At 38.8% G+C, this 14422-nt stretch overlaps 1 protein-coding gene across 1 annotated transcript in view; it reads left to right on the forward strand.

Moving 5' to 3' along the window:
* The window catches only part of tyw1 (tRNA-yW synthesizing protein 1 homolog (S. cerevisiae)), a 225977-nt gene that overhangs the window by 72815 nt on the left and 138740 nt on the right, over positions 1-14422 (forward strand). The window contains exon 12 of the mRNA XM_039756991.1: positions 7183-7360. Coding sequence (XP_039612925.1) covers positions 7183-7360 — 178 coding nt within the window. The remainder of the gene's footprint in view (positions 1-7182; positions 7361-14422) is intronic.

The following is a 14422-nucleotide window of genomic DNA, read 5'->3' on the forward strand; positions in this document are numbered from 1 at the left end:
CTAAGGCATTGTTCATTAAGACAGTCTCGTCTCACAATACAAAGGTCACTTTCTCGTCTCACAATGCTGAGATTTCTCTGCCCCCCAATTTCACCGGGATCAACAAGCCATCTTTTCCATCCGGATATGTAATAGTTGAGCAACAAATCTCGGCCAGTCCAATCTCCATTGAATGAGCTGGAGACAAGCGACATTCTCTTGCCAAATGGCCGAGTTGATCACACGGAAACATCTACGGTCGGCTCCGCTTCCAAAATATCCTCTGACGCCACGTCGACGTGCTCTGTAGTGTCCACGGTTTCTCGCCGCTGTTGCCGCTGTCTCCCCAGAAACGGGTGTCTCATCTACGACTGGATTTCCCGGGGTCCTACCTGACCCCATTCGATTTTCAGGTCCTGCAGCTTGTCGATCGGCGGCGAGAATGTCCTGGACGTCGCTCACAGGTTGCGAAGCAGCAAAATCCACCGCTCTTTCTCCAAGCGGACTGTGAACCCTCTAATCGCCTGGACATAATCGTTAATGATTTAATATCATGGCGTAGAAATTCATCTCAAGAACTGCAGGTATGCCGGCCAGTAATATATTCACGACAACTGTTTCCATCACGTCTCCTTCAAACCAGCAGTGCACTTTATGTATGAAATCTTGAATTTGCGCATGGATTGGGTCATCCATGTTTAGTTTCCAGTCTTTAAGTGCATAAGTTTTAGACCTCTGAAATAAGTCTGGCAGCATCCATCTGTGCAACCACTCCTGGTACCACTTGTCACGCTTGGGTCACAGATTTGCACAGAGACACAGGAGGTCGTAGAAACAAGAAGGATTTTTATTCAAACACTGCAAACACATGAGCTTAAACGTGCTCCATGACAAGTCAGAGATGACAGTTCCGCTAGGAGTGCAGAGAGAGAGAGAGAGAGATAAAAGCAAACAATGAATTCCAAAACTGACAGGCGCTGCGCAAGGCTTGTATTATGTGTTATAGTGCAAGTATAAGGAACAATGTCAGGGTAGTCAGTGTTTCAGGGTTTGTGGTTTTCCCAGGGGCATCTGTCTCTATTTGGGGTGCGATCAGCCCTCCAGCTCACACTATATTTCTAATATTAATTTTGTGATTGAAAAATATAGCAACAGGCTCAGTTTCAGTAGAAGATTTTTTGGAGGCATTCCATTGAGTGACTTGGGTTTAGCAGACAATCAGTTGTAGAGAATGAAACTCTGGGATTACTAGAATTGTTATTTATAATTATAGAGAAATAGCACCACCTCTCAAGACAGACTATGTTGTTGTATTCTGTTATTTAAGCCTTCAATATCTCATAGTGGATAATCAGTTTAGTTTTTCTCCATTTACTCTCGGCTCTCCGGCATGTTTTCTTTAGATGAGACACTCTGTGGGTCCTCCATGATGTAACAGTGCTGGAGGACTTTTTAACTGTTTTTTCAGGAGTGACTGTGTCAGCAACAGCTCTCACTTTTAGTATTAAAATTTTCCACTTTACTATTTACATTATCCGGACTATTGTAGTAAGCACTACAAACAGACTGGTTTCTTAAAATGTTTGTAAATTTTGAAGCTGCAGATGAATCAAAGAAGCGTTTTTTAACAATATACTGTACTCGTTAATTGTTTCTATCATATTTTCTATATTAAATAGTAAAAGAAAATCGTCTGATAAACCAATATCCGTGATCTGCCTTACATCAACTTTTATTCCTTTAGTAATTACTAAATCCAACGTGTGTCCTGCTTTGCGTGTTAGCTGACTAATGTGCTGGCTCAAATCAAGAGTCCAGGAAGTTCATGAATTCTTTTGCATTCGAGTCACACTGATTATCGATATTAAAATGAAAGTCGTCAACTCTTGGGTACGTGTCATAGTTCGTAATTATAATTGACCCAAGTCTAAGAATTCCACAAAGACCGATGCATTGTATTTAGAAGGTCCATTACATAGACAATACTAGAGACAGAAACTCCTTAAATAACAGTGGCAAGATACTCAAAGAACTTGAATGTACCAAAGCTGATATCTTTACACTTTAACTGGCGCCTTTCTTGCATTTGAGTTCCACCTTAGTAAAGCTGTAATTCAGAGGTGCAGATTCGATTAAAACAGCCACACCATCAGAGCTAAACCACGTTTCAATCATAGATTTTCCTATCACTAATAAGATTTTTGATGGAAAATGTCTTGTTTGTTAATGCTCTAACATTTAATAAGGCCATTTTGAAGGTCTCGGAAGAGCAGAACTGAATTGTAGGAGTGTTCTGGTTATTCGAGATGGAAATTAAGTTATTCGTATTAGCGCCACTTACTGCATATTTTTTATTCAATGTATAGTCTGTTCTTATAGTTTTAATAAAATGCTCATCTAGAAGTGAAATGGTAATGAAATTATTCGCATTTATGCTGCACTGTCTAGATTTTTTACATTAATTGAGGTTAGTTATTGAAGTATTGCTGCAGGGCACTTTTGAGGTAGATTTCGCTAAAGAATTATCATGTCCTAGCAAGGTATCATGGAAAGAGTTAGGAGTAATCATAGAGTCAAGAGGCTAATTTACCTTGGAGATGTTTTCGGAGAGGACCCGGCCGCCAAATCTATTAGGATGCAGACCATCCCGCTTGAAGCGCGGCCTCTCGCAGAAGAGGTCCCAGTTGTCCATAAACCCGATGTTTTTTGTCCCTTGCAGAAACCTTTTAACCAGTTGTTTAATGCCAGCAGACAACTGCAGTGTTCATTCGATCTTCTAACTAGAAGTTCCAGCCTCATTGGGTCTTAATTTGGTGCTAACTAACCAGAACACAGCTCTAGGAAGAGGTATGACTTTTCCACACTTCTTTCTTTTAAGAATTATGAAGGCCACCGTGCTCGTGGGAAGCTTCAATGGTGCAGACATTTTTATAGTCTATCCTAAATCTATGCCTCAACACAATCCTGTCTCTAAGTTCTGGAGGCAGTTCCTTTGACCTTATGGTTTGATGTTTTCTCTGATATACAGCGCATAACTTTTTCCACACTTTGTTACAGCCTTATTCCAAAATAGATTAAATTCATTTTTTTCCTCAGAATTCTACACACAGCACCCCATAATGACAAAGTGAAAAAAGTTTAGTTTTTGCAAATTTATTAAAAAAATTAAAAAACTGAGAAGCACATGTACATAAGTATTCACAGCCTTTGCCATGAAGCTCAGAATTGAGCTCAGGTGCATCCTTTTTTCCCTGATCATCCTTGAGATGTTTCTGCAGCTTAATTGGAGTCCACCTGTGGTAAACTCAGTTGATTGGACATGATTTGGAAAGGCACACACCTGTCTATAGAAGGTCCCACAGTTTACAGTTCAGGTCAGAGCACAAACCAAGCATGAAGTCAAAGGAATTATCTGTAGACCTCCGAGACAGGATTGTCTCGAGGCACAAATCTGGGGAAGGTTACAGAAACATTTCTGCTGCTTTGAAGGTCCCAATGAGCACAGTGGCCTCCATCATCCGTAAGTGGAAGAGAAGTTCGAAACCACCAGGACTCTTCCTAGAGCTGGCCGGCCATCTAAACGGAGCGATTGGGGGAGAAGGGCCCCAGTCAGGGAGGTGATTAAGAATCCGATGGTCACTCTGTCAGAGCTCCAGAGGTCCTCTGTGGAGAGAGGAGAACCTTCCAGAAGGACAACCATCCCTGCAGCAGTCCACCAATCAGGCCTGTATGGTAGAGTGGCCAGACGGAAGCCACTCCTTAGTAAAAGGCACATGGCAGCCCGCCTGGAGTTTGCCAAAAGGTACCTGAAGGACTCTCAGACCATGAAAAACAAAATTCTCTGGTCTGATGAGACAAAGATTGAACTCTTTGGTGTGAATGCCAGGCGTCACGTTTGGAGGAAACCAGGCACCGCTCATCACCAGGCCAATGTCATCCCTACAGTGAAGCATGGTGGTGTCAGCATCATGCTGTGGGGATGTTTTTTGGCAGCAGGAACTGGGAGATTAGTCAGGATAAAGGGAAAGATGACTGCAGCAATGTACAGAGACATCCTGGAAGAAAACCTGCTCCAGAGCGCTCTTGACCTCAGACTGGGGCGACGATTCATCATTCAGCAGGACAACGACCCTAAGCACATAGCCAAGATATCAAAGGAGTGGCTTCAGGACAACTCTGTGAATGTTCTTGAGTGGCCCAGGCAGAGCCCAGACTTGAATCCGATTGAACATCTCTGGAGAGATCTTAAAATGGCTGTGGACCAACGCTTCCCATTCAACCTGATGGAGCTTGAGAGGTGCTGCAAAGAGGAATGGGCGAAACTGGCCAAGGATAGGTGTGCCAAGCTTGTGGCATCATATTCAAAAAGACTTGAGGCTGTAATTGCTGCCAAAGGCGCATCGACAAAGTATTGAGCAAAGGCTGTGAATACTTATGTACATGTGATTTCTCAGTTTTTTTATTTTTAATAAATTTGCAAAAACCTCAAGTAAATTTTTTTCATGTTGTCATTATAGGATATTGTGTGTAGAATTCTGAGGAAAAAAATGTAAACCATTTTAGAATAAGGCTGTAACATAACAAAATGTGGAAAAAGTGATGCGCTTTGAATACTTTCCGGATGCACTTTACATTGTCAACTGTGAGACCTTATATAGACGACTGTGTACCTTTCCTAATCATGTCCTATCAAGTTAAGATGACCACAGGTGGACTTCATACAAGGTGCAGAAACCTCAATTAACAATTATTAATAGCTTGGAATGCGCCTGAGCCAGATTGGAAGTGTCCTAGCAAACGGTATGAGTATTTGTGTCAGTGTGAGATTTTTTTTTATTAATGAAAATCTACAAGCCTCTTTTTGCTTTGTCATTCTGGTGTATTGTGTGTTGCTTGAAGTTGTTCAAAATGAATTTAAATGAACACAAGAGTGCAACATAAAAATATGAGAAAAGTGAAGGAATACCTTCTGAATCCAATGTATATATTTGCATATGCATATGAGTTTTCTTCTCCTAAACAGTTAGTTGTATAGTGTGTTGCAATGTTTCACCTGTAATACTGCTTATGATTTTTTTTTTTTTTTTGTAACTAATATCTTCAGATATGTCAATTGCACTCCAGCTTTGCATTTTAGATCCCAAGTAGACTTTCTGAATACAGGCAATTTTAAATGATCTTTTAATAGTTTTTCTTATTGCTGGAGTAGACCCAGACAGCCATTTACTTCTACTTCTGAGATTGATTCTTTGAACAGCTCTACAGTAGTTTACAGTTATTTCTAGAAGCTGCTGTGATGTATTTTACATCATACCTGCTCATGGGCAATTGGTTGATATGTGCGTTCACATTCCACTTGTGAAATGCAGGAAATGCATGCTATGTACATTACAGTATGTATAATCAACCAGACTCTCATTAGAGGTATCCAGTTGTCATGTACTGCTGGTTACTTCAGATCACTAGAAGTCATTTTGTCATTTCAATATGGGGAGGGGGGGTGGTCTATAAAAACCATGACTAAAATATCTAATTGTACTATTCTATACATAACTAATACAAGTTGTCCTGCTCTCACTCCTGTCGTAAATGGGGAGTGTGGTTTGAAGTGTTTTCTTTTTTAGTAAATATTGTCTTATTTGGCCTTAAATATTAAAATATGGTAAGCAAAATCTATGGGTTTTATATTCCAGCTGTGGCCTGTATTTTATTTTATTTAAATTTTAGGAAATATTTATTGCTTATGGAAGCATTAAAAAAACATTAAACCTGTACTTTTGCTTGCCCAAGTTAAAAGTATCGGTCGAAGTACAAATTGATTGGTCAATGATTGTTTACTGCATTTCTAAAAAAAAGGGTGGATGAAATTGCTTTTGATCTTTTCGCAGGTAAACTGCATTTATTTACACAAGTTCTTTGTTTTAATAGATTTTTTAACATATTTATTTAACTTCATTTTTTTTTTCTCCTGTCAACATTTGCCCCTGTGTAGTTACTGTCATGTTTCTAAATGTCATTTTGTTTTATGTTCATGGATTAGGCTCCTGCTATAATGCAAAATTATTCCATAATCTGTTTGTTCACTAAGGATATATTTTCATGTTTCAAGCCACATTATAGGTGACAGACAACTGGGTTTAGTATAAGCTGTTCACAAGATGTAGGGAAAATAATCCTCATTCTCCAAGCAGTTATTTTGAAAACTATTTTGTATGGTTCTTATTTGGTGACAGAATTCTTCTATACAATCAATTATATGTATCTGATTGCATGAGACAATATTATAGGATACTTCAGAATTATCCAAAATACGTCATTTGAACTGTACTTATTATGTTTTTTGTTTTTTTTTTTCTCTTTTTTTGAAAACTTTAAGACTGAATTTGGACAAATTAAAAATAATAATCAATCTTGGCAAACCTCATCACTTGCTACAAATTTACCATTATTTGTTCTCATACAAAAATTGACTTGCTATAAACGTATAAACAGTTTGAAACTATGTACTTTGTACATAAAACCTAGACGCACAGAATTTATTAGGCATCATAGCAATATTTTGATATATATTTGGATTAACCTTCAACCAGAAATTTCAATAAGGATGCATAAATAGGGAAGAAGTTGAACTTTCTGCTTTTATACTAATTACTCAGCAGTTATTTGTATTGTTTTGTGGTTATGAAATATAAAAATTATAACTGAATTATTTGTGAAATTCAATAATTGAACAAAATGACATTCAGTATAATCAAAGGAAATGCTTGTGTTTTTTTTCCCCAGTGGAGGTTTTCACTGTAGTGGATATCCTTGAATGCGGACAAGCGAGTCTCTGCAGTATACTGCACTTTTAGGAATGTGTGGATATAATCCCTTTATAGTGTTTATTTCTTGTCATCTTTTGAAAGACTGACAGCCAGTTAAATTTTTTGAAGCTGTCAAATGTACAGGACTAATTGATGCATTTAAAGCATTGGACAATATTCATTAGGGTTATATATACTTAATCCCCTTTATTTGTGTGTCATTGTTGTTAACTTAAAGAAATATCAATTATTATGTAAGATTAATTAATAGTATGACATGGTTGCTTTTCACGTAGACCATGAGGCTTGTCACTTTATACAATGTCTTCAGGTGAGGCATTTAGCTACAAATTTAAGTGTTTGTGTTTTTTTTTTTTTTTTTTTCTCCTTCTTATAGGAGTACCTGGTGTTAAGCTAGAGCGATATGAAGAAGGCATGTCTGTTAAACATTGTGCTCTGTCCTTGGTAGGCGAGCCTATCATGTATCCTGAGATTAATAAATTCCTGAAGTTGTTACACCAGAAAAAGATTTCTAGCTTCTTGGTAACCAATGCTCAGTTCCCTGAGGAAATTAGGTAAGTCATTTTACTGCATCTTATAATTATTGTCATATGAAAAAGTTTGGGAACCCCTCTTAATTCTTTGGATTTTTGTTCATCATTGGCTGAACTTTCAAAGTAGCAACTTCCTTTTAATATATGAAATGCCTTATGGAAACAGTAGTATTTCAGCAGTGACATTAAGTTTATTGGATTAACAGAAAATATTCAATATGCATCATAACAAAATAAGACTGGTGCATAAATTTGGGCAGCCCAACAGAGATATTACATCAATACTTAGTTGAGCTTCCTTTTGCAAATACAGTAATTCCTCCTCGATCGCGGGGGATGCGTTCCAGAACCCCCCGCAATAGGTGAAAATACACGAAGTAGAAACCATATGTTTGTATGGTTATTTTTATATATTTTAATCCCTTATAAACTCTCCCATACTGTTTATAAATATTCCCCGCACAATTATACAGCATAAACCCTTTGTATTCTCTTAGATATTAGGTAAGATTCATTGAAATTATGTATGTAAACACACTGTTTATATACAGTAAAACCTAAATATTAAAGATATAGAGTGTCTTCGATATCGCATGTTACAGCCATTACGATAGATAGGCCAACAGCAATAAATACGTACAATGCAAGAAAAATTGTATACAGTAAATTTGTGTACAGCAACACTAAACGTATGTACATGTACTAAGTACTTTAAGTAGAAAATTATGGTTATTCACCAACAATGACACGATGACTTGTCCGATAACAATGAGTTTAGTTTTATTGCACAACAAAGGAGAGCGTTATAGCTCTTCTAAAGGAGCCTCTTCAGGCGACTGTGTAGCACTGCTGCTGTTCTTCTTCCAGCAGTCTTCAATCCAAATCCCTAAAGCAGATTCCATCCAGACTACTGCCTTATTAGATCCACTTACAACTCGTTTTGCACCTTGGTTAAAAGGACACTGCTGCCATAGATCTTATATTCCTTTCCTACTTTTTAAATTTAAAGAACTGTAGCCTCATTGATGACCTGATGGCATCCTGCAGCGGTGTAGCTTTTCCCTTCCTTCAACATATCCAAAACATTTACCTTTTCAGCAATCGTTAACATCTTCCGTTGGCGCTTGGGCACGGCCCCTGAAGCAGTAGCAGGAGCAGATCGTTTTGGAGCCATAATGAAGGGCTTGACTATGCACAAAGATGAACACAAAAGAGCACAAAAGTTAACTCTGTACACAGCTAAACACGTAGATGCTGAATGAGTAAGACAAGACTTCCTGGTTAACGCTGCAGAATCAAATTCGGCGCTCCGTCGCTGAGCCATTCAGCACACAGGAACTTAACTGTGTGCTCTGATTGGTTAGCTTCTCAGCCATCCGCCAATAGCGTCCCTTGTATGAAATCAACTGGGCAAACCAACTGAGGAAGCATGTACAGGAAGTAAAAAGACCCATTGTCTGCAGAACCCTCTAAGCAGCGAAAAATCTGCGTTATATTTAGATATGCTTACATATAAAATCCGCGATAGAGTGAAGCTGTGAAAGTCGAACCGCGATATAGCAAGGGATTACTGTATAGCATCCTCTTGACGCATCCTATAGCCTTTGATGAGTTTCTGGATTCTGGATGGAAGTATTTTTGACCATTCTTCCATACAACACCTCTCCTGTTCAGTTCAATTTGATGGCTGCCGAGCATGGACAGCCTGCTTCAAATCATCCCATAGATTTTTGATGATATTCAAGTCAGGGGACTGTGACAGCCATTCCAGAACATTATACTTATCCCTCTGCATGAATGCCTTTATAGATTTCGAACTGCGTTTTGGGTCATTGTCTTGTTGGAATATCCAACCCCTGTGTAACTTCAACTTTGACTGATGCTTGAACATTATCCTGAAGAATTTGTTGATATTGGGTTGAATTCATCCGACCCTCGACTTTAACAAGGGCCACAGCCCCTGAACTAGCCCCACAGCATGATGGAACCTCCACCAAATTTGACAATAGGTAGCAGGTGTTTTTCTTGGAATGCGGTGGTGTTCTTCCGCTGTGCAAAGCGCTTTTTGTTATGACCAAATAACTTCATTTTTGTCTCATCAGTTCAAAGCACTTTGTTCCAAAATGAATCTGGCTTGTTTAAATGAGCATTTGGATACAACAAGCAACTCTGTTTGTGGCGCGAGTGCAGAAAGGGCTTCTTTCTCATCACCCTGCCATACTGATGTTCTTTGTGCAAATTGTGCTGAATTGTAGAATGATGTGCAGATGCACAATCTGCAGCAAGATGTTCTTGCATGTGTTTGGAGGCTGTGGGTTATCTAACTATTTTTACAATCCTGCGCATATGCCGCTCCTGTATTTTTCTTGTCCTGCCAGACCTGGGTTTAACGGCAATTGTGCCTGTGGCCTTCCATTTCCTGATTACATTCCTTAGAGTTGAAACTGACAGTTTAAACCTCTGAGAGAGCTTTTTGTAGCCTTCCCCTAAATCATGATACTGAACAATCTTTGTTTTCAGATCTTTTGAGAGTTGCTTTGAGGATCCCATGCTGTCACTCTTCAGAGGAGAGTCAAAGGGAAGCACAACTTGCAATTGACCACTTTAAATACATTTTCACATGATTGGACACACCAGTTTATGAAGTTCAAGGCTTAAAGAGCTAATCCAACCAATTTGGTGTTGCAAGTAATCAGTATTTAGGAGTTACATGCATTCAAATCAGCAAAATTACAAGGGTACCCACATTTTTGCACAGCCAGTTTTTCACATTTGATTTAATTTCATACAACTAAATGCTGCTTCACTAAAAATCTTTGTTCAGAAAACACCCCAGTACTCGGATGTTCTTAGGAAATCAAAGACATACCACTGTTATCTTTTTTTGTTGAAAGTAGAGTAAATTATTATGCAGGCAAACTTTTTCATATGATTGTATCTACTGTTCAGATAAAAAGGTACAGTTAAAGTAAAAAGTATGTGAACCCTTTGGAATTATCTGGTTTACTGTATGAATTGGTCACAAAAAGTGATCTGATCTTCATCTAAGTCACAGGTACTGATATACACAATGAGCTTAAGCCAATGACACACAAATAAATTTTACTCTCATGTCTTTATTTTACAAACGTATTCAACGTTCACAGTGGTAGTGGAAAAAGTAAGTGAACCTTGGGATTTAATAACTGGTTGACCCTCCTTTTGGCAGCAATGACCTCATCCCGGTGCTTCTTGTAACTGCAGATCAGACCTGCACATCATGCAGGGGGAATTTTAGCCCATTCTTCCCTGCAGAACTGCCTTAACTCTTCCATATTCTTTGGTTGTCTTCTGTGTATGGCTCTCTTCGAGTCATTCCACAGCATCTTAATAGGATTGAGATCTGGGCCCTGACTGGGCCACTCCAAATGGTGGAGTTTGTTCTTCTGAAGCCATTGTGCTGTGGATTTGCTGCAGTGTTTGGGGTCATTGTCCTGTTGCATCACCCTGCCTCTTCTGAGCTTAAGTTGACGGACAGACACTCTCACATAATCCTGGAGAATTTGATAAACTTGTGAATTAATTTTCCCCTCAATGATGACAAGCTGCCCAGGCCCTGATGCAGGAAAGCAGGCCTAAATCATGATGTTACCTCCACCATACTTTACTGTAGGGATGATGTTTTAATGTTGATATGCAGTGCCCTTTTTACACCAAATGAAGTTCTGCTTGTTCCTCCCAAATAGTTCAATTTTGTTTTCATCACTCCACAAAACATTTTCCCAGTACCGTCATGGAGTGTCCAAGTGCTCTTTTGCAAACTTCAACTGTTCAGCAATGTTCTTCTTTTGATAGCAGTGGCTTCCTTCTTGGTGTCCTGCCATGGACTCCTTTCTTGTTAAATTTTTTGGGTATAGTTAACTCATGAACAGAGACGTTAGCCAGTTCTAATGACTTCTTTAAGTCCTTTGCTGTCACTCTAGGGTTCTTCTTTACCTCACTGCTAACTTTGCGTTGTGTCAACTTGGCAGGGAGGCCACTTCTAGGCAGAGTAGCCACAATACCAAATTGTCTCCATTTATAGACCACTTCCCTAACAGTAGACTGATGAATATCTAAAATCTTTGAGATGACTTTGTAACCCTTTCCAGCCTTATGTAGATTAACAATTCTCGATCGTAGCTCTTCAGACAGCTCTTTTGTGCGAAGCATGATTCCCATCTAGATATGCTTCTTGTCAAAAACTCTAACTTTATAGTGTTTTTTTTATCATTTTTTTTTTTATGTCTTTCCCCCTCCTCTATCCGACTCACCATTGCAACCATGTTTATTTTTTGTAGGAGTGTGTGCAGTCTTGACAAACATTAACAAATGATACTGCCCCCAGACGTTCATGTAGTGCATTGCAGTTACAAAAACCAATGTGGTTCTTTGTGACTGGAGCTTCTATTGAAGGTTCTGTTTGACACATCGATTTTTTGTAGCGATGTCATCTATTACGTCGACTAAACGTTGCAGCACTAGAGTTATACTGTTTTCAAAGTAAACAAATTAAGTGTAATTTTGATATATGAAAAAATTCTACCACACTGAAACCTAACTGTAAGTTAGTGGTAGGAAAAGTACTGCAGTACAGTAATCCCCTGCTCTATCGCGGTTCAGCTTTCGCGCCCCTGCTACAGCGCGGATTTATTAATACAATTCTCACTTGGGGGCTCCGCCCCCTGTTCGCTTCGCTCACTCACCCCCTTGTTGGTTTACCGGATAAACAACTTAAAGAGATTTTCATGGGAATTTTTACATATGCATTATTTTGATTTTTACTTTAAAACTTTTGTAACAACAATATTTGTCCTTTTACTTCCTGCACCGGGAATGGTTAAATCTTTCTCATGGTACTTGTACCGCTCCCCGTGTTAAGGGGGGAGGGGGTCTGAATGCACGCTAAGCAGAAGTAGACAGATAAGCTACTGGCTTTGTGCTGCTTCTACCAAGATTGCTGTTCTGTTTGCTCTGTGCGTTCTGCAGGAGGAGGAGGAGGAAGAGTGGTGTGTGTGTGCACGTGTGTGAAGGCTGAGCGCACGTTAAGGAGAAGTGCTCACATCTGCTCACCTTTGCTCAAACCCCACCTCCCTGGAGGCGCGCTACGCTCCTGCCACTTCGTGTTGTGAAGGGGGGGAGCTGAATACACGCTAAGGAGAAGTGAACTTTGTGCTGGCTCTGTGCTACATCTGCCAGGATGCTTTTTCAGCTTGTCGCTCTGCGTGTCAATCATTTAAAAGCCTGTACAGCAGCTCTTATCCTGTCTCACTGCCTTGTCTTGCGTGAAGTTAAAATGTTTTATAATAGAAAGATGTTACTCATATCCTTAGCCCGACATCCACATATATGTGTTTACAAAGTGTGTTTTAATAAGTTTAGATGTGTTTTAAAGCATGTGGGATGGGTATTTTAAAGCTTAAACTGTAAAAAAAAAAAAAATGTTGTCTTTCTATATCGTGGATTTTCACCAGCATCATTATAGCGGGTGGGTCTGGAATGTAACTTCCGCGATAGGCAGGGGATTACTGTATACTGTAATGAGATTTCACAATAAATATTGTGTTCAGGCCGCCTTAGCTCTCCTTGAAAGATCAAGGGAATATCTTAGTAAAATTTTTGAAATTTAACAACATGCATTTTGATTTGCTTTTAATTAATTTATGGAATATCATGTTTTGTGTGATTACTTGATTATTGAAGTATTATTTGTGATTGAGAAAAAAAAATAGCATTCTGCAGCATTCTCAAAGTTAGAAGAATAAAAAAAAAAAAAAGTTATAAAATGCACTCATTAGTGTGTAAATATTACAGGGGAAAAAAAACAAGACTTGGAGGTATCCCCATAACATGTAAAAAAAAAAAAAAGTACCGGAGGTGCTATGCTTTGCAAAACCGACAACAGAGATTAATGTACAGATTCATACAAAAACTCTTTCAGGGGTTATGTGTGGTGAACTATCCTACATTGAATGTTGTGGAGATTAGATTCTTGGAAACAACTGGTGAAAATAGGTTTCGGGTATATTGTTGAGGATGTTGAAGTAAGTCCAGCTTCAAAACCGAGGTCTAATAATGGTAAAAAAGATGGCTTGATTGAAGAGCACTAAGAACAAACAGATCAGTGTTATTTACTGGAAAGAAATGGCTATGAAATTATATTAATGAGATGTATATGTAGCAGAAATATCATGTGAGGAGACGCGTACACATAACACAAATGATTTGTTTGAAAATCTGCTAGAGAAACATTCTTGTTGAAATGTTTAATGCTCTGCTGCTTGAATGGATTTGATTCCACACATTTATTTCAGTCTATCGTCCTGCTTTGAAATGCCCAGTACTTTAGGCTGTGTCTTTTAAAGGAATAGGCTTTCTTAGTACACTGATAATGAACAGATATTTCCCCTTTAAGGTATTAATACACCAGCATAAAATCACATTATCTTTTGTGATAAAGTATTCTTTTAAGTGTATTCACAAGCTCTTTTAATCTCCTTTGGTATTGACACTGAGCGTAATTTAGGTTTAGAATTCTATGCAATTTATGGTTAATCCCGAGTAAGGCCCTGGGTAACGTGCAATGATACATTTTATAGAGTTAAGCCCCAATAATTCTCTGGTAGTGTTCTGCTGTCATTTAGTAAATGGAATATCATACGATTTCTATGAGGTCTGGCACTTTATGGTATCTCTATGGTAGCTCATCAGTATTCATGAGTGGGGTGGAGCATCCACTGAAAACAAATATATATATATATATATATATATATATATATATATATATATATATATATATATATAATTCACTAAGTCGCCGACAAGTAAGATACCTATGGCGCACGCAGGGAGGAGCCACGCCCACCAACTCCAAGACCATTGGATACGATGACAACTCGCAGAGCCACGCCCACCAACTCAGGCTCAACGACACAGAAAGACCGGCATCATTTATATTCGTCTTTCGTAGAGGCCTTATGTACCTCCGAGCCACCTTGACTGTTCATAGAGGCATGTTTCTCGGAGGTGAGTCGCCATATGCAGCGTGTAAAACAGTTTGTGAGG

This window comes from Polypterus senegalus, chromosome 6 (assembly GCF_016835505.1).
Source record: "Polypterus senegalus isolate Bchr_013 chromosome 6, ASM1683550v1, whole genome shotgun sequence".
NCBI classification, from domain to species: Eukaryota; Metazoa; Chordata; class Cladistia; order Polypteriformes; family Polypteridae; genus Polypterus; species Polypterus senegalus.